Source organism: Labrus bergylta, chromosome 15, assembly GCF_963930695.1.
Source record: "Labrus bergylta chromosome 15, fLabBer1.1, whole genome shotgun sequence".
Classification (NCBI taxonomy): domain Eukaryota; kingdom Metazoa; phylum Chordata; class Actinopteri; order Labriformes; family Labridae; genus Labrus; species Labrus bergylta.
In genome coordinates, this window is record NC_089209.1 from 2659420 (window position 1) to 2679974 (window position 20555).

Sequence of the window (20555 nt, forward strand, 5' to 3'; positions counted from 1 at the left end):
GAGGACAGTGAAGGGGTGCAGAGGGGGGGGGCAGGAGGACAGTGAAGGGGTGCAGAGGGGGGGGGGCAGGAGGACAGTGAAGGGGTACAGAAGGGGGGGGGGGGGTCAGGAGGACAGTGAAGGGGTGCAGGGGGGGGGGGGGTCAGGAGGACAGTGAAGGGGTGCAGAGGGGGGGAGTCAGGAGGACAGTGAAGGGGTGCAGAGGGGGGGGGGGGGTCAGGAGGACAGTGAAGGGGTGCAGGGGGGGGGGGGTCAGGAGGACAGTGAAGGGGTGCAGAGGGAGACACCAGCTGAAGGGTCTGAAACACAACCGGATGGAGAGTGTGCAACCACTTCTGCTGAAGCGTTTGTGAATCAGAGTCAGACTAGTGTAGAAGGAGAGGAGCTGGAACAAAGGAACATTGATGAGGTGATACATGATGTTGGGGAAAAAACAGTGGGAGGTGATGAAGATTTGTTTAAAGTGCCAAAACTAAAGAGGAAAGCACAATCTAAAGGAGCGACACCAAAGAAAATGCCTTTAATAAAGGAAAAGACAAGATTGCAAGAAAGTGATTCAGAAGACTTCCCTGACTCGGATAGTGAGCGAGAGTATTCTGATTCATCTATCCCTGATGGTCAGAAGAGCAATGGTTATGATCTTGAGCAAATCCGTAGTTTCCTAGAATTAACTAAAGGAAAGAGGGATGTTAATGTGGATGATTTTTTTCCAAATGGATCTTTGTTTGTTGCCGCTTCAAAGTGGTTGATGAGAAAGAAGGGTGATACTTGTCTTAAAGACACAGAGGTGTACCGCCTCAGAAAACTGGTGCAGAAGGTAAAGACACTAATTACTGATGAAGCAAAAAAGTAAAGGGCAGGAAACAGTATGTTCTGCATATTTTTCCATTCTGTTCAGTGTGTGTTTCATTATGAGTAGTTTCAAAATTTCATCTTTAAATCTTAACGGAGCAAGAGATGTTAAAAAGAGAACTATGTATTATGAACTTTTAAAAACTAAGTGCATTGATATTGCTTTTGCTCAAGAAACTCACAGTAATAATGATAATGAAGTTGAGTGGAAGAGAGAATGGGATGGAAATATATTTTTGAGTCATAAGAGCAGTTTGAGTGCAGGCGTGGCAATTCTTTTCTCAAAGAACTTTGTGCCGGTGTCTGTAGACTCAGAGGAGGTCGTTCAGGGCAGGTTACTGAAAGTGACTGCCACATATGAAAAATCCACGCTCACTTTGTTAAATGTGTACACTCCAGTAAATCCAACTGAAAGATGTCTTTTTCTTGACAAATTAGCCAGCACCCTTTCAGGATGTGCTTCAACTGATTTTTTGATATTAGGAGGAGACTTTAATTGCACTGTTGATGATTTGGACAGGAATCATATGGAACCTAATGCTCAGTCAAGGAAGGTTTTGAAACGTATTATTGAAACGTATGAACTGACGGATGTGTGGCGCTCCAAACATGGGAACAATAGACAGTATTCATGGGCACATGCTAGAGATAATTACATCTCTTTAGCCAGGTTAGACAGTTTTTATTGCTTTGAACACCAATTACAAATATTCAAATCTTGTTTCTTGTGTCCAGTGGGTTTTTCAGATCACTGTTTGTTAATCGGAAATGTTTTTATAAATGGAGTCAAACCAAAAAGTGCATATTGGCATTTTAATACGGTTTTAACAAATGACGGTCACTTTAGAAAATGTTTCAATTTTTTTTGGAAAAAGTGGCAGTCTAGGAAATCTCAGTTTACATCTTGACAGCAATGGTGGGATATTGGTAAAATACAAATTCAGCAGTTTTGTAATCAGTACAATTTTAATGTCTCAAGAGAGGTCACACAATCTATAAAACATCTAGAGACTGATATTGTGGAACTCCAGACTTTAAGTGGATCCACAGGAGATGGAGGCCACATTAAGGCACTCAAATCCAAAAAAGCTGCTTTGGCAGATCTGCTGGGGATAAGAGCACAGGGGGCGTTAGTCCGATCACGTTTTCAAAATATCTCTGAAATGGATGCTCCATCCAAGTTTTTCTTCAATCTAGAAAAAAAAAATGGTCAGAATCGACTCATCCACTGTATCAGATCTGCTGATGGAAGAGATCTCACTGACTCAGCTGAAATCAGGAAAAGAGCTGTGGACTTCTTCTCAAACCTCTACAACAGTGAGTACAGAGAGAACGTGCTGATGTCAGAGCAGTTTTTGTCTGACTTACCAAAGTTATCAGAAGGGGATAATGCAGACCTGTCACGCCCACTCACACTGCAAGAGCTGCAGGAGGCGCTGATGAGTATGGAAAACGGCAAAGCTCCAGGAATAGATGGTCTCCCTGTAGACTTTTACAAATGTTTTTGGTCTACTTTGGGAGACGATTTGTTAGAGGTCATAAATGACAGTGTGTCTGGAGGGAAACTACCTGTGAGCTGTCGAAGAGCGGTCCTCACTCTCCTGCCTAAAAAAGGTGACCTTTGTGAAATAACGAACTGGAGGCCAGTAAGTCTGCTTTGTGCAGATTATAAAATCTTTTCCAAGGTGTTGGCCAATAGATTAAAAAAAGTGATGGAGCAAGTAATACATGTTGATCAGTCATACTGCATCCCTGGCAGATCAATTAGGGACAATATATCCCTCATTAGAGATTATTTGGAAGTCTCTAGCTCGGTAGATGTTAAGTTTGGTCTGATTTCTCTTGACCAAGAGAAGGCATTTGATCGGGTGGAGCATAAGTATTTGTGGAACACCTTTGAGGCTTTTGGTTTCTCCCCCAGTTTCATTGCCTTGATGAAAACTCTGTATTGTGACATTGAAAGTGTATTGAAGGTTAATGGTGGTTTAAGCGCTCCTTTTAATATCAATAGAGGGATTCGGCAGGGCTGTGCAATGTCTGGCATGCTTTATTCTATAGCCATTGAACCCATGTTGTGTCAGATAAGAAAACAGTTAACAGGGTTTAAATTAAAGGAGAATCTTATACCCATGCATCTGTCAGCATATGCAGATGACATCATGGTTGCTGTAACAGGTAATAGTGATGTCAAAAAGCTTATTCACATCACAGAGTGCTTTGGGGAAATTTCCTCCTCGAAGGTAAACTGGGGTAAAAGTACAGCCTTGTTAGTAGGAAAATGGCGAGGGAATGAACCAAGGTTACCTGATGGGTTTAAATGGGTGACGCATGGCATCAAGTATCTAGGTGTTTTTTTAGGATGTCAGTCTGAGGTTCAGAAAAACTGGGAGGGTGTGATTGAGAAAATGGAGGGCAAATTAAAGAAATGGCAGTGGCTTTTACCACGAATGTCCTATAGGGGGCGCACACTTATTATTAACAATCTAGTGGCCTCCACCCTGTGGCATCGCCTGTCAGTGTTAGAACCCCCAGTAAACCTGTTAATGAAACTCCAGAGTATCATAGTAAACTTCTTTTGGGATAGATTACACTGGGTACCACAGAGTGTTTTATTTTTGCCTAAAGAGGAAGGAGGACAGGGATTGGTTCATCTGGCAAGTAGGAAGGCAGCTTTTAGACTGCAGGTCCTACAAAGCTTTCTTTATGGACCTCTAAATTTACCCTGGAGACACGTGGCTGAGTTTATCTTTGGTCTTGTTGGTCATTTAGGATTTGGAAGAAACATGTTTCTTATGAACTGTGCAGAGCTGAATCTGAGTTGTTTGCCATCATTTTATGTGAGTGTTATTAAAATGTGGGGGCTGTTGGAAACTGGGCGTCTGGGTTCAAACACATCCTTGCATTGGCTGTTGAAGGAACCTATACTGAAGGGCTCTCGGTTGGGCACTTCATTGGAAGAGGCGCTGATGACATCTGGAACTCTGACAAATAAAGGAATAACTACAGTCCAACATCTGTTAGAACTGGCTGGAGCTAATTTGGATAATGCTGTAACCGTGGCGAGGAGACTGGAGGTCAGATCGATTCGAGTGGTCGGGCTGATGCTGGAGAAATTCAGAAAGGCGCTGTCAGAAGAGGACAGAGTTCTCCTACAGAAATGGTTTAACGGACAACTGAAACCTGAGGATTGTGACTGTTTTCCCAGGATGTGTGTGAGGTCAAAGTCTGAAGGACTGGGCCCTCTGGAAGAGAGCAGGAAGGTTTGGATGCCTTTGGACTCTGTGAATGGGAAAACACTTTATCAGGGATGTGTCAAGGGGTTAAATAAAGAGAAACTTAAAGATAGAGCAGACACACCATGGAGAAAGTATTTCAAAGTAAAATCTGAGGTCAAACCTGCATGGAGCATGCTCTACAAACCACCGTTAACAAAAAGTACTGCTGATTTACAATGACGTATTTTACATGGAATTGTGGCTGTTAATGCTTTTGTTTCTGTGTTGAATCCTGCTGTCTCAGATAATTGCCCCTTTTGCTCTGAACGAGAGACAATTTTTCATTGTTTTTTACAGTGTTCTAGATTGAGATCTCTTTTTGGGATACTGAATACTCTCCTAATGTCCTATGGAGAACATTTTACTGACCTCATGTTCATTTTTGGTTTCTCTTACAGTAAAAAAAAGAAGAAAAAAGGTCGGCTGCTGAATTTCCTTTTTGGTCAAGTTGGCAGTTTATCTCAGTAGAAAAGAAAGAATGGAAAGAGGACAGAGATGTGATTGTGTTGTGGTGTTTCGGAACCTTGTTAAATCTCGAATATTGTTGGAACACAAGTATTCTTTTAAAATGGAAGAGCTGGATGTTTTTGAAAAAATATGGGACGATGATGGTGTACTCTTTTCTTTGAAAGACTCTGAAATCATATTTGCAGATGTTTTCATATAAATCCATATTTTTGTGACATATTGTAGTTTGTGACAGTATCCCAACAATGAGAATGTAAATACATTTTTATCAGAATAAATGAAGTTTTAAAAACTCAAAACTCTCACTCACGCTCTCACTCTCTCTGTCTCTCTCTCTCTGTCTCTCTCTCTCTCTCTCTCTCCCTCTCTCTCTCTCTGTGTCTCTCTGTCTCTCTGTGTCTCTCTCTCTCTCTCTCCCTCTCTCTGTCTCTCTCTCTCTCTCTCTCTCCCTCACTCTCTCTCTGTGTTTCTCTCTCTCTTTGTTTCTTTCTCTCTCTCTTTGTTTCTCTCTCTCTCTCTCTCTCTCTGTCTCTCTCTCTCTCTGTCTCTCTCTGTCTGTCTCTCTCTCTCTCTCTGTCTCTGTCTCTGTCTCTCTCTGTCTGTCTCTCTCTCTCTCTCTGTCTCTGTCTCTGTCTCTCTCTTTGTTTCTCTCTCTCTCTCTCTCTCTCTCTCTGTCTCTGTCTCTGTCTCTCTCTGTCTGTCTCTCTCTCTCTCTCTGTCTCTGTCTCTGTCTCTCTCTCTGTCCGCATCACAAGGTGTCCACTTCCTGCCATTGAGGATGTCCAAAGAACACGCTGTCTGCGGCGAGCTCATGGCATCCTTAAAGACTCCTCCCACCCTGCCCACAGACTGTTTACCCTCCTGCCCTCCGGCAGGCGCTTCAGAAGCCTCCGGACCAGAACCAGCAGACTGAGGAACAGCTTTTTCCCCAGAGCTGTTTCTCTACTGAACTCTACCCCCCGAACTCTGAACTCTGTCTCTCTCTCTCTCTCCGCACCCTGCTGACCCCCCCCCCCCCCCTTTCCCCTGCATATCACCTCACACCCATCATCCCCCCACCACTCCTCCTGGTCACACACACACATCTCTCATCCATCTGTAGTATTGTATTATAGTATGTTCATAGTATGTCCATATTCTTTATATTATCTGTAAACTAGTATAACATGCTCACTGCACCTTAATCTGTGTATTATTAGTATAGCATGCTCACTGCACCTTAATCTGTGTATTATTAGTATAGCATGCTCACTGCATCTTAATCTGTATATTATTAGTATAGCATGCTCACTGCATCTTAATCTGTATATTATTAGTATAGCATGCTCACTGCACCTTAATCTGTGTATTATTAGTATAGCATGCTCACTGCATCTTAATCTGTATATTATTAGTATAGCATGCTCACTGCATCTTAATCTGTATATTATTAGTATAGCATGCTCACTGCATCTTAATCTGTATATTATTAGTATAGCATGCTCACTGCATCTTATTCTGTATATTATTAGTATAGCATGCTCACTGCATCTTAATCTGTATAGTATTAGTATAGCATGCTCACTGCACCTTAATCTGTATATTATTAGTATAGCATGCTCACTGCATCTTAATCTGTATATTATTAGTATAGCATGCTCACTGCACCTTATTCTGTATATTATTAGTATAGCATGCTCACTGCACCTTAATCTGTATATTATTAGTATAGCATGCTCACTGCATCTTAATCTGTATATTATTAGTATAGCATGCTCACTGCATCTTATTCTGTATATTATTAGTATAGCATGCTCACTGCATCTTAATCTGTATATTATTAGTATAGCATGCTCACTGCATCTTAATCTGTATATTATTAGTATAGCATGCTCACTGCATCTTAATCTGTATATTATTAGTATAGCATGCTCACTGCACCTTATTCTGTATATTATAATCCTAAAAATACACTTATTTTGTAGCATTACTTATTTATAGCATTTATTTATATTTATAGCATCCCATTAATCCAGCCATCCATATATACCTCATAATTCACTTTTTTTGTCTACATCTGTAAATTTTGTAATTACTGTACATAGCACAGACTTTTGCACTTTCTGCTTATTTGCACTTCTGGTGAGATGCCAAACCTCATTTCGTTACTCTATACTTGTATATGTGTAATGACAATAAAGTTGAATCTCATCTCATCTCATCTCATAAATCTATGAGAAAAAAGTCATAACTTTACAACATTACTCTTGTTATACTTTAGTAAAGGTTTCACAAAATAAGGAAATAGGCTTCACTTCAACTTTCAAGGATTGTTTATCTGTAAAATGATGAATGAAACTACACATGCTTTTGGCACATCATCATCTTCACATTGTCATAAAATGTTAGGACCTCTGCAGAGGCTTTAAGGGTTCTCCTCCTTGCTCTCCTTGTGATGTCACAGTGGGATTCTGGTAAAAAACAAAAGAAACTCCCCTGGTATCGCCACCCATGGACCCATCAACGGAGAAATCTCAGGGGGCGAGGCTGGTGCTTGATTCATGTTATATTTTGACCAAAGCACAGCACAGATGTTTCAATTAGACCACAGGGGACTGTTTGAAAAGGTGGAGGAGGGGACTGTTTGAAAAGGTGGAGGAGGGGGAGAATATGTCCTCTTTAATGTTCTCACTTTTTGTAAATTCAGAAAAACCCTGGAAGTGTTCACAGAAATGTCTGAGTTTAATACAGACCTTTGACTCAAACAGATAACTATAACTATTCTTCCTCAGTTTGCTTGTCTCTAATGTCTGAGTCTGTGTTCCTGAGTGTGTTTTCTACAGGTTACGTTTCTTTTTTTCACCTGCGGCTGCTAAATGAATTTCCTCTAAGTCACAACAAAGTTAAAGTCAAAGTCCATCAACAGCCAAAAAGAGAAAAAAACTTTAACTGCTCTATAAAGTACGACCAAGAAAAACATCAGATCCTCACATTTAGAAGCATAGAGACGTTGTTTATTTGGTATTTATGCTTCAAAAAATAAACAATAATAATAGATTTGAAGTGGATAATCATTAGAAAGACTCATTTTGTGGCTCTGAAGTGAAATCTTAACAAATAATATCTGGTTTTGTTTGTGGTCTTCTCCAAACCCTCCGATTCAAAGAAGAGTTCATCTAAAATCTGAAAGGAGAAGTGTTTTTAACAGAGAAATGTTCTCTGTTGTAAACAAGTATCTCTCTCAAACCGCTCCTCTTCCTGGAATGAATCGTAGTTCTATCAGCCCTCCCTCTTCTTCCTGCTCTCAAACACAGCCTGCTGCACTCTGTCCTCATACCTCCTGGTTCCCTCCCCTTTAGATCTACAGTTTGAGGATGGGTGTAACCAACAACACCTGCACAGTCACATGCACAGACACATGCTTTATAGATAAGAGGTGAAACTTGTTATCAGTTATGAGGAAGTGAATCTCAGACAGTCGTTGTTACCGAGAGGAGAAATGGCGCAGAAAGGAGTTCAGCTGGACCGGGAAACCTTCTCTTGTTCGATCTGTCTGGATCTCCTGAAGGATCCGGGGACTCTTACCTGTGGACACAGTTACTGCATGAAGTGTATTAAAAGCCACTGGGATACAGAGGATGAGAAGACAGTCTACAGCTGCCCTCAGTGTAGACAGACCTTCACAGCGAGGCCTGACCTGAGGAAAAACACCATGTTGGCAGATTTAGTGGAGGAGCTGAAGAAGACTGGACTCCAAGCTGCTCCTGCTGATCACTGCTATGCTGGATCTGAAGATGTGGCCTGTGATGTCTGCACCGGGAGAAAACTGAAAGCCTGTAAGTCCTGTCTGCAGTGTCTGGCTTCTTACTGTAAGAAACACCTCCAGCCTCATTATGAAGCAGCTCCATTTAAGAAACACAAGCTGGTGGAGCCCTCCAAGAAGCTCCAGGAGAACGTCTGCTCTCGTCATGATGAGGTGATGAAGATGTTCTGTCGTACTGATCAGCAGTCTATCTGTTATCTCTGCTCTGTGGACGAACACAAAGGTCATGACACAGTCTCAGCTGCAGCAGAAAGGAGCGAGAAGCAGAGAGAGCTGGAGGTGAGTCAACAAAACATCCAGCAGAGAATCCAGGACAGAGAGAAAGATGTGAAGCTGCTCCAACAGGAGGTGGAGGCTATCAATGGCTCCGCTGATAAAACAGTGGGGAACAGTGAGAAGATGTTCACTGAGCTGATCCGTCTCATGGAGAAAAGACGCTCTGATGTGAAGCAGCAGGTCAGATCCCAGCAGCAAACTGAAGTGAGTCGAGTCAGAGAGCTTCAGGAGAAGCTGGAGCAGGAGATCACTGAGCTGAAGAGGAGAGACGCTGAGATGAAGAAGCTGTCACACACACAGGACCACAACCAGTTTCTACACGACTACCCCTCACTGTCACCACTCAGTGAATCTACACACTCATCCAGCATCAAGATCCGTCCTCTGAGGTTCTTTGAGGACGTGACAGCGGCTGTGTCAGAAGTCAGAGATAAACTACAGGACGTCCTGAGAGAGAAATGGACAAACATCTCACAGACAGTGACTGAAGTGGATGTTTTACTGCCAGAACCAGAACCAGAGCCCAAGACCAGAGCTGAGTTCTTAAAATATTCATGTGACATCACACTGGATCCAAAGACAGTAAACACACGGCTGTTATTATCTGATGGGAACAGAAAAGTAACATTTACAGGTCAGATCTATCCTTATTCTAGTCACCCAGACAGATTCACTGGATGTTTTCAGGTCCTGAGTAAAGAGAGTCTGACTGGACGTTGTTACTGGGAAGTCAAGCAGAGAGGAGGAGGAGGAGTTGATGTAGCAGTCACATACAAGAATATCAGCAGAGCAGGGAATGAGTGTGTATTTGGACGTAATGACAAATCTTGGGCGTTATATTGTGACAGTTGTAACTTTTATTACAACAATGTCAGCACTCCTGTCTCAGGTCCTCGGTCCTCCAGAGTAGGAGTGTACCTGGATCACAGAGCAGGTATTCTGTCCTTCTACAGCATCTCTAAAACCATGACTCTCCTCCACAGAGTCCAGACCACATTCACTCAGCCTCTACATGCTGGACTCAGGTTTGGTTGGTATCCTGGAGTCTCTGCTGAGTTGTGTAAACTGAAATAGACAGAAGTCATTAATGAGACAGATGTTTAACTTGCTGTGTTTTAAATCTTCAACTTGATTTTTATCCACGCTCGTTGCTGAGATCTGATCGTGGTCACCTGTCAATCAAACTTTATGGGCGGTACTTTGACCTCTTCTCGTCTGTTCTGTAAATGTTTGAGTGTCTTTAAGTGACACTCCTTCCTGTGTCTGTTTAGCCGTGGACTCTTTCACTGCTCAGGATGACTTTTGTTCACCTGAACTGACATTTCTCTGAGTGATAAATATCAACTTCTCTCTGCTCTCCATGTTTGATTATTTGTTTTCATACATTTATATTTTCTATTGTTTCTGTTCTGATTCAGGAGTCTGAAGAGAGAGAGAGAGAGCAGCAAACTTTTCTTTCATGCTGATTTTCTCTTCTCACCACTTTGTACATTTGTAGAAAATCTATAAAATCACACTTAAAGAAATGAGTTAGTCAGAATAAATGTTGTTGTTCATATTCAAAGTGATGTAAAAATGTCCTCTGAGGTGTTTTAAAAATGTAATCCTCCTGATTAAATCAATAATGTCAATAATAAATAAAGGAGTGATGTCTAAAACCAAGCGGAAGCTCAGAGGGGAACGTGCGTTTGCTGGGCTCCAAAACTCTGGAACGATTTACCTCAGCACGTTAAACAGGCCTCTTCTCTGCCTGTTTTTAAATCTCTTCTTAAGACCCATCTCTTTTCCCTGGCCTTTGACACACAGTAAGACGTCAACCTGTTTATTTATTTGATTTCTTTTTTGGATTCCTATTCATTTTACTTATGTTTTATGTTTTTTAAGTTGATTCTGTATTTCACATGCTGTTTTCTTTGATCTCATGTGAGCAGTTATGTATTTTATTCATTCTTCTTGGTCAACTGTGTTTGTTTTAAAGTGCTTAACAAATAAAGTTGGATTGGATTGGAACTCAGGCGGGCTCATTGCATTTAAAGAGACACACACAGCAAAACGGAGCGTTTTGAGAGAGCTGGTTTATACAGGGTCACAAAGCTCCTCTGGTGCTTGATTCATGTTATATTTTGAAGGGGGATAATATGTCCCCTTTAATGTTCTGATCAGGAAACTGCAACTAAAAGTGCTATAAAAAATGAAAGAACGTTCAATCTTTTACACACGCAAAACATAAAGGAGCATTGTCACTTTGGAAAGGGAGTGCAAGATGAGTCTCACTCTGAATCACAAGGCTGTGGCCCACAGTGGGCAGCAGCACACGTCATGATAAATATTACAAGATTAAGAAACAGTTCACAAACAACAAGTTAAGATGAAGAGCAGAGACGTGATCACAGATTACGATTCAGAAACACATCGGGTGTTTTTTGTCTTTTAAGATCAAGCCAAACTCTTTCCACCTGTTTCAATAAATCAATTTACTGAAAATGTTTTTAAAAATTGTAACTTCCCGGTCCCTGCCATGTTTGTTTCCATGAGGCCGAGGCGAGGCCGCACGTCAACAATCTAAGTTTGGACCTCAGAATGTGTGTGTGTCTCCAGACGGGTCGATGTAGATCTGAAAAGCCTGTGAAAAGGTTTGTCTTTGTGTTTTCATCAAGTTTACAAAGCTGCTCTGGACGGCGGTATGATCAGAGACGCATGAAGTCACCGTGCAATTTATCATCTTACATCTCTCTTTAAGAAGATACAAATATAAGACTGTTTAAAAGTAGGAAATGAAGAGATGTTTGGTGGTAAAGGTGGTAACATGTCGACGTAAGGCGTGTGAAGTGATGTTAGCTCCGCCTCCCTGCGTGTTCTTTATTCACTTCTGTTAAACTTGCAGATCAGTTAGAGCTTTAATGATGTCTGCTCACATGAGAGTCCCTCCCCCTCCCCCTCCTCCTGCAGGGGTCAGAGGTCAGCCTGGTGTTTGGTTTGGCACAGTGATCCTGTTAGAGATCTGAATGGACCACACACACACACACACACACACACACACACACACACGCTGAACAGAAAAGGAGAGATTTTGGATTTAGACACATTTGTGTTTCTTTTCAGCATGTTTTGAAGCCCGCTTTAAAGAGAGCAGCTTTGTTGTTCTCCAGCTGATCTCAGAGCAGTCAGACTCATAAACACAGACTCTGTTTACAAAATGACTTCCTGCGATTCAAACCCGCCCGGAAAACCAATCACATCCATCGATTCTAAGAGGGATTGGCGTGTACGAGGCGACTTATAAGACCTTTTGTCGCAGACTTCCCCTTCAGGAGGATCCCCCCTGCAGGTCCACGCGGTCCGCTTTGGCCCGGGTCAGGAGCTGCTGGGGTCTCTGCAGGCGTTTGTGAAGGAAGCAGGACTCAAGGCGCCGTTCATCATGAGCTGTGTGGGGAGCGTCACCAAGGCGACGCTCAGGTTGGCAAACGCCACGGCATCAAACACAAACGAGGTATACCTCACAGTCACATGACTTTATGCTCTTGGAGTTTTGTCTCTGAAAAAACAAAAAGCATGAACTGTCCTCCTCAGGTGCTCCACCTGAGCGGGCGGTATGAGATCGTGTCCCTGGTCGGCACTCTGAACCCGGACGCTCACCTTCACGTCTGCCTGGCCGACGCCGAGGGCGGCACGGTGGGAGGCCACGTGCTGGGAGGTCTGGAGGTGTTCACCACGGCCGAGGTGGTGATCGGAGAGGCGACTCAGCTGCAGTTTGAGAGAGAGCTGGACGAGCAGACGGAGCTGGACGAGCAGACGGGTTTCCCCGAGCTCGTGGTCCAGCGGCGCTGACAGAGAGAGAGAGATAAAGGAGAGGTCAGGTTCACCAGGTAACAGCTGCTGACTGTTCCCTCCTTTAATGTGAAGGAGTGACTTTTAATCAAACTGTCCAAAGTGTGAAGCTGCTCACAACACAAGCAAAGCACATTTTCTTACATCAGCTGAAAGTATCGAAATGAATTAAAACATGTACAAAACCCTGATTATAATAGTTTTTTTGTTGAGTACAAATGTTTCCAACAGTTATCAAAACCAGAGACAAAAATAATTGTAGAGTCGTAATGGACGTGTGTTGTGGTGGTGGCCTGTCCTGACAGACACCTGTTTAGTGTTACCATGGAAACAGCAGATGTTTCGTCAAAGGAAGCGTGAGCTGCTACTGAAAGCTGCCGTTCTGTCGCTGTATGAGCATCTGTGATAAAAACCTACTCGGATACATCAGCTCGTCTGTGAACATATTCTCTTCCTCAGGTCGGTTTCACCCGGTCGTCATGACTACGGTCGACTCTGAGTTCGTTTCAATGGGGGTGTAGGGGTGTAGGGGTGGAGTAGCAGGGAGAATCACTCCCATGATTCCCCACCAGCCTTGAAATCATTTTTTGTTTTTGTTTTTTATTGAGAGCCCCCTGGTGGCGGAATTTAACTTTCTGTGCCTTTAAGAAAACTCCAAGAATACAAAATCAGAAAACAAAGTGTGGATGTGTCTTAGTTCATACCAGCGTTTGCAGATGCACACCTTCCTCTTTGGTATAGAAAAACAATGAAATGTGCGATATCAAAAAAAACTTCACCTTACCAGGATTGTGATAAATTAATTTCTAACTGGCACTATTTATTTGGCAATAACTTTGTCGCCACACATATTTGCTGGTGCAAAAGTCTTGAAATGATAAGTTACATCTTATGGCCAGATGTTGGGACTGTGCTGAGCGAGCAAAACTCTGAACGTCACCGCAGAACAGACTCAATAAAGGCATCGCCTTCATCAAACATCAGCACAAAGAAATGCAGCAGACAGATGCAGGTGTTAGACATTCTCTCTGTGCAGAAAAACTGATTTTAGTGAACGCAGCATAAAAGATGTAAAAATCAAAACATACAGAATCTGTCCCACTTTAACACTTCAGTGGATGTAGCTTCAAAACTCTCTCTCTCTCTCTCTGGTTCTCTCTCTTTGTTTCTCTCTCTCTTTGTTTCTTTCTCTCTCTCTCTGTCTCTGTTTCTCTCTCTCTCTGTTTCTCTCTCTCTCTCTCTGTTTCTCTCTCTCTTTGTTTCTCTCTCTCTCTGTCTCTGGTTCTCTCTCTCTCTCTCTGTCTCTCTCTCTGTTTCTCTCTCTCTTTGTTTCTCTCTCTCTCTCTCTCTCTCTCTCTGTCTCTCTCTCTCTCTCTCTGTCTCTGTTTCTCTCTTTCTTTGTTTCTCTCTCTCTCTCTTTCTCTCTCTGTCTCTCTCTGTCTCTCTCTCTCTCCCTCTCTCTGTCTCTCTCTCTCTCTCTCTCTGGTGCATGCTGGGAGTGAGTGGTGCGGAGTGAGACGCTGAGCGAGTGTGTTTGATAGTTTCTTTTCGTTAGTAATTTGATTTAATTTAATGTAGTTTATTGGTTGTAGTTTCACTTTAAGTTAATAGTTAGTGTGTGTTTGTGTTTGTGTTTTTCTTTTTTCTCTCCTGCCGGTGTCTCGCCGGTCGGCGTCTTCAGACGTCATGGTAAATGGAGTCACCTTCGGCCACCTCACGCGAAAGCATGGCATTAAAATGAATGGCAGCTTTCCGTGCAGCGTGGAGGAGATTGGGCTTGCGGTGGGGGAGAAGGTCGGGCACAGCAGCGTGAGGTCGGCCGCTCGGATGAACAGCGCCGTGGTCATCTTCCTGGATCAGGTGGAGAAGGTGAACCGAGTCGTTGAGACGGGCATCACGGTGAACCAAATGTTTGTACAGGTGACTCCACTGACACAGCCTTCCACCAGAGTCATCCTGTCCAATGTCCCTCCGTTCATAACCGACGAGTTTCTTAGCAGAGAGCTCTCCAGACATGGGAAGGTGGTGTCCCCCATAAAAAAGATTCTGTCTGGATGTAGATCTCAGCTGCTGAAACACGTGGTGTCTCACCGGAGACAACTGTTTATGATACTTAACCTCAACCTCCGCTTCCATGTTAAAGTAGATGATTATGACTACGTGATATTTGCCACCTCGTCGGCTATGAAGTGTTTTGGTTGTGGTGAGGAGGGACACACCGTGAAGGCCTGTCCGAGACAAGGGGATCCGGCTCCGCCTGGTCGTGGGGTGACGCCCGGCCCTGTGGCGGGAGGCCCCTGCCCTGTGGCGGGAGGCCCCTGCCCTGTGGCGGGAGGCCCCTGAGACTTCATCCGCTGCGGCCCGGACCGCGGCATCTGAGCGGCCGATAGCGGCACCGCGGAGCGCGCCGCGCCTCGCCGCTGCTGTGTCGGACCTGGAGCACGGGGTGGTGAGTATGAATGATGTGCACGGTGTGGGTGAAAACAATCAGGGAAGTGAAGGAGAGGTTTTGGGTGATGTGGTGGAAGAAAAGGGGGAAGAAACAGCTGGAAAAAGTGTGAGTGAAGTACAGATAAATAAAGCAAGTGGGGTCAGTGAAGTGCAGGAGGGTATGTCAGAGGAGGAAGATGAAACACAGGCAGAGGAGGCAGGTGGGGGGAACAGTAAACTTACATGGGGGGAACAGGTGGAAGAGGCTGAGATGGAGGAGGAGGAAGAGGAGGCAGTGAGGGTCAAATCTGCGTCTAAACGCAGAAGGAAAACTAGAGGCACAAAGTATGAGGCAAAGACTAGCAAAGTGGAGGAGGAGGAGGACAGACAGACAGCAAGGGGACAGGGACAGACAGAGGAAAGTGAAAGTGATGACTGTGTCTCTGACAGCAGTGATATATCTGGATTTAAAATAAGTAACAGTCAACAGAAAAAACTTTACTCTGCAGAAATGATTAAGTCGTTTTTAGCAAAAACCAAAAATGCTAAAGGTGTTAAAGTTGAAGAGCATTTCCCAGTTTTAAGTTTGTTTTATACCTCGGCCAGACTCCACATGAGCCAAAAGGAGGAGTCTGGCATCACTAACAAGGAGTTTTTTAGATTAAAAAAACTTGTGTGTAAAGTTAGAAAACAACTGAACAATGATGACGGGAAGAGCTCCAATGTGTGTTTTAATTAATTTATTGATTTTTATTTTTGTTCTTAATTTCTCACTTATGGATAATTTTAGAGTGGGAAGTTTGAATATAAATGGAGCCAGAGAGTCAAAAAAAAGAGCAGCTATATATGAAACGGCCAAAATGAAACATATTGATGTTTTTTATTTACAGGAGACACATAGTGATAGCACCAATGAGGCAGACTGGAGGAGAGAGTGGGAGGGGGAAGTCATTTTAAGTCACAACACTTCTCTTAGTGGAGGAGTTGGCTTTCTCCTCTCCAAGTCTTTCACTCCGGTTTCACTGGAGGTCGAGCATTTTATCGAGGGGAGGTTGCTTTTAATTAAAGCACGGTTCGACCTTTTTACTGCAGTTTTTATCAATGTGTATGCTCCAACAATCGGTGCAGAGAGGAAGCTGTTTTTACAAAAAGTTAACCATGTTTTAAATGGCTGTGCCTCGGAGGATTTCTTATTCTTGGGTGGGGATTTTAACTGTACAGAAAATGCATCTTTAGATCGCAACCATGCAGAGCTGCATCCAGTTTCCCAACATGTTCTGAGGCAGCTGGTCTATTCTCATGGCCTGGTGGACGTGTGGAGAAGGATGCATGCAGACTGCCGACAGTACACATGGTCCCACCTCAGAGAGAGTAGGATCTCCTCAGCTAGACTAGACCGTATTTATTGTTTTAAGCATCATTTTAAGCATCATCTAGTTTCTTCTTCGGCCTGGAGAAGAGGAGTGGGCAGAGGAGGGTAATCCACTCACTTTTAGCAGACACAGGGCAAACATTGACAGAGCCAAGCCAGATAAGAAGGCGAGCTGTGAGCTTTTACTCGGCACTCTATTCAAGTGAATATGAGGAGGAGGAAGCTCTGATGGAGGAGTTCTGTAATGGACTGCCTCAGGTCTCTGAGGAGACCAACACACAGCTCAATGGGCCGTTACAGATGCAGGAACTGAAGGCCGCTCTGCAGGGCATGCAAGGGCGGCGGGCTCCCGGCATAGACGGCCTGAGTGTAGAATTTTATAAAGCCTTCTGGGACATCTTTGCAAAAGATCTTTTAGATGTTTTTATTGAAAGTCTGGCCTCTGGCTCAATGCCCATGTCCTGCAGGAGAGCCGTAATCACCTTGCTCCCAAAAAAAGGTAACCTGCAGGACATCAAAAACTGGTGCCCTGTGTCTTTGCTGTGTGTGGATTACAAGCTTCTGTCCAAACTCTTTGCCTCCAGGCTGGGGAAGGCTATGGAGCAGGTCATCCACCGGGACCAGACCTACTGTGTGCCCGGCAGGTCCATGGTGGACAATGTCCACCTCATTCGTGATGTTTTGGACGTCTCCAGCTCATCGGGCTGTAACACTGGTCTGATTTCTCTAGACCAGGAAAAGGCATTTGACCGCGTTGAACACAACTTCCTCTGGAAAGTTATGGAGAAGTTTGGGTTCAGCGCTGGGTTCATAGCCAAGATCAAAGTGTTGTACAGTGGGGTTGAGAGTGTGCTGAAGTTTAACGGCGGCCTGTGTGCTCCTTTCAGGGTGTGTAGAGGCGTCAGGCAGGGCTGTGCTCTGTCCGGCATGCTTTACACACTCTCCCTGGAACCCCTCCTTAACAATATACGCTACCACTTACAGGGCTTGGTTTTACCTGGTTTTAATAGCAACATTGTCCTAAGTGCTTATGCCGATGACATTGTTGTTTTTATTAAAGACCAGAGGGATGCAGATATTTTAACCAACATTATAAAACGTTTTAGCGTAACATCGGCAGCGAGGGTGAATTGGATAAAAAGTGAAGCCCTCGCTGTCGGTGAGTGGCGTGACGGTCTCCCAGTTCTTCCCCAGAGCTTGGCCTGGAGAACAGATGGTTTTAAGTACCTGGGGGTTTTCCTTGGGAAAGAACACATAGTCCAGAAGAACTGGGAGACCGTCACAGAAAAAATTGAGGGGAAACTTTCCAAGTGGAAATGGCTGCTCCCTCAAATGTCTTTTAAAGGTAGAGTATTGGTTTTAAACAACCTTGTGGCATCCCAACTGTGGCACCGCTTAACCTGTGTAGACCCCCCTTCAGGCTTGCTAGCCCAGCTACAAAGGAAAATGGTCGACTTTTTTTGGGATGGTCTACACTGGGTGCCACAAGGGGTGCTGTTTTTAACCAGGGAGGAGGGGGGACAGGGCCTCGTCCACCTGGCCAGCCGGACAGCCACCTTCAGACTACAGTTTTTACAAAAATATCTGACAGGTCCGGCTGATCTAGTGTGGAGAGATGTGGCCAGCTGCATTCTCAGACGTGCAGATTTCCTGGGGCTGGATGCTGCTCTGTTTTTAATTGATTCTAAACTTTTAAAATGAAGTGGGCTGCCTCGGTTTTATCAGGGTGTTTTTAAGTCTTGGGCCCTTTTTAACTGTAAAAGGTGCCCAAAGTCTGACTCTCTGTACTGGTTGTTGAGAGAGCCTTTGATTCACAGGGCCAAGCTGGACATCAGCAGCAGCGTCACCCCCGGCCTGACGGTGGCGCTGCTCAAAACAAAGACCCTGTGCCTGCAGCAGCTGGTGGATGCAGTGGGGCCGGCGCTGCGTGATGCCCGGGCCCTGGGCTCTCTTCTGGGCCTGCACTCTGTCCGGGTGGCGGGGAGGCTCCTGGAGCTGTGGCGCCAGAAGCTTTCGGGGAAAGAGAGGAGCCTCCTCATGGACTATGGTGAAAGAAAGGCCAGACCGGACCCTGCAGACCCCTTCCCTGAAGTCTTCCTGAGCCCAGGCCTGGGGGAGCTCACCGGCCCCCTGCTGGCTATAGCACACCCAGAAAAGCTGACAATAAACAAAGCGGACAAAAAAACCTGGTACATGAACTGTGTGAAGGCGATCCACAAGGCCGGACTGTGCAACCGCCCCCCCACTGTGTGGTCAAACAGGCTGGGAGCAAATGGAGCCGGCCCACAGTGGAGGATTTTATATAAACCCCCCCTCAAAAAACGGACTGCCGACCTCCAGTGGAGGATTTTACATGGTGCTATTGCCTCCAATGCTTTTCTTTCTGTTCTTAACCCTGCTGTTCTTAACACCTGTCCTTTTTGTTGCCTTCCAGAGACTGAATGTTTTTATAGAGTGTAAGAGGCTCACAAGCTTCTTCTCTCTTTTAACATTGGTTTTTAGTTTTTTTGATGTGGTTTTTACTGAGAGGGTTTTTATTATGGGAGCTGCCTACAAAAAAGAACAAAAAGAGAAGTGGCAGCTCCTTAACTACCTTTCAGGTGAGGCAAAAATGGCCATTTACATTAGCAGAAGAAACAGAGTGGAGAACAGAGAGGGGCAGGAGGCCAAAGCAGTGTGGCTGATAAACATTAGAGCAAGACTCTGGCTAGATTTTAGATTTTATAAACACATTGGAGACTTGGACGCTTTTAAACAGCGCTGGTGTTTTAATGACATCATTTGTTCAGTTGTTGATGAAGAATTAATTTTTGCACAAGTTTTTATCAGATAAATTATTTTTTTTTTTTTTAAACATACTCGGATTTTAATGCACTAGCACTTTGTTGAACAGTTGAACTGTGAAAACTAAAATTATGTAAATAAAGTGTTTTGCAAAAATCAAAATCTCTCCGTCTCTCTCTCTCTCTCTCCCTCTCTCTCTGTCTCTCTGTCTCTCTCTCTCTCTCTCTGTCTCTCTCTGTCTCTGTCTCTCTCTCTCTCTCTCTCCGTCTCTCTCTTTCTCTCTCTCTCTCTGTCTCTCTCTCTCTCTCTCTCTCTGTCTCTCTCTGTCTCTGTCTCTCTCTCTCTCTCTCTCCGTCTCTCTCTTTCTCTCTCTCTCTCCTCTCTCTCTCTCTCTCTCTCTGTCTCTCCCTCTCTCTCTCTCTCTCTCTCTCTCTCTCTCTGTCTCTCTCTGTCTCTGTCCTCTCTCTCTCTCTCTCTCTCCGTCTCTCTCTTTCTCTCTCTCTGTCTCTCTCTCTCTCCGTCTCTCTCTTTCTCTCTCTCTGTCTCTCTCTGTCTCTCTCTCTCTCCGTCTCTCTCTTTCTCTCTCTCTGTCTCTCTCTTTCTCTCTCTCTCTGTCTCTCTCTCTCTCTCTCTCTCTCTCTCTCTCTCTCTCTCTCTTGCGCATGCGTGAGTGTTTGCTGAGCGGTAGGAGAGTGTGTTGGAGTGGATGAGGTTTCGTCTTTTTTTCCATGAAGGTTTGAGAAACTGTTTTCTTTTCACTGGTGATAGTTTACACACTGTTCACACTTCTTTCTAATCACTATCGGGGTTCACGGGGGGTGATCGGTGTGCTGCACGGCAGCAGCCGGTAGCCTACCTGGCTGTGTGTCATGGCAGGTAGCAGACCCAGTGCCAATGCTTCTGGGGGTTTCACAAACCTCTCCCGTCGGCACGGACTTAAAGTACCGGTCGGCGTGGAGCACTCAGTGGAGGATTGTAGTCTGGCAGTTGGGGAGGTCGTCGGGTATGATAGTTTAAGGGCTGCGTCCAGGATGAACAGCGCAGTTGGGATTTTTTTTGGACTCAATTGAAAAAGTAAACTTTGTTGTTGAGCGAGGAATTGTTGTTAAAAACACGCATGTCACCGTTTTTCCTCTCACTAATTCAGAGAAAAAAATCATACTGTCTAACTTACCACCATTTATCAGTGATGAGGTGTTGGAAAGGGAGCTTTCACGTCATGGACAGATTGTGTCGGCAATGAAAATGCTCCCGTCAGGATGTGAATCCAGCAGACTGAAACATGTTGTGTCTTTCAGGAGACAACTCTACATGATCCTGAAGAATGATAGTGATGCGCTGAATGTGGTCATGAAATTTAAAGTTGAAGGGTTTGATTACACAATTTTCGCATCAACACAATCTATGAAAGGATGAAGGGGTGCAGAGGGGAGAGGGGAGAGGGGGAGGGGGGGGGGGGGGTCAGGAG

The 20555-nt window shown here is 44.4% G+C and overlaps 2 protein-coding genes across 2 annotated transcripts; both read left to right on the top strand.

Annotated features, from left to right (window-relative positions):
- Window positions 1-7220: 7220 nt before the first annotated feature.
- LOC136182788 (tripartite motif-containing protein 16-like) lies at window positions 7221-10683 on the top strand. Its single transcript, XM_065964159.1, has one exon. It carries the CDS (start codon window positions 8074-8076, stop codon window positions 9745-9747), a length of 1674 nt encoding a protein of 557 aa, XP_065820231.1. The 5' UTR covers window positions 7221-8073; the 3' UTR covers window positions 9748-10683.
- A 1083-nt stretch (window positions 10684-11766) lies between these two features.
- Window positions 11767-12501, top strand: LOC110005494 (bifunctional protein GlmU-like). The gene is made up of 2 exons (XM_020660843.3): window positions 11767-12163; window positions 12244-12501. The coding sequence occupies exons 1-2, from the start codon at window positions 12092-12094 to the stop codon at window positions 12499-12501; spliced, it is 330 nt and encodes a 109-aa protein (XP_020516499.2). The 5' UTR covers window positions 11767-12091.
- The last annotated feature ends 8054 nt before the right edge of the window (window positions 12502-20555 follow it).

Excerpts from the sequence above, each read along its gene's own strand:
- LOC136182788 (XM_065964159.1), top strand. The coding sequence starts at position 8,074 with ATGGCGCAGAAAGGAGTTCAGCTGGACCGGGAAACCTTCTCTTGTTCG.
- LOC110005494 (XM_020660843.3), top strand. The coding sequence starts at position 12,092 with ATGAGCTGTGTGGGGAGCGTCACCAAGGCGACGCTCAGGTTGGCAAAC. Across the intron at positions 12,164-12,243 it reads CGGCATCAAACACAAACGAG|GTGCTCCACCTGAGCGGGCG; the intron begins GTATACCTCACA and ends TGTCCTCCTCAG.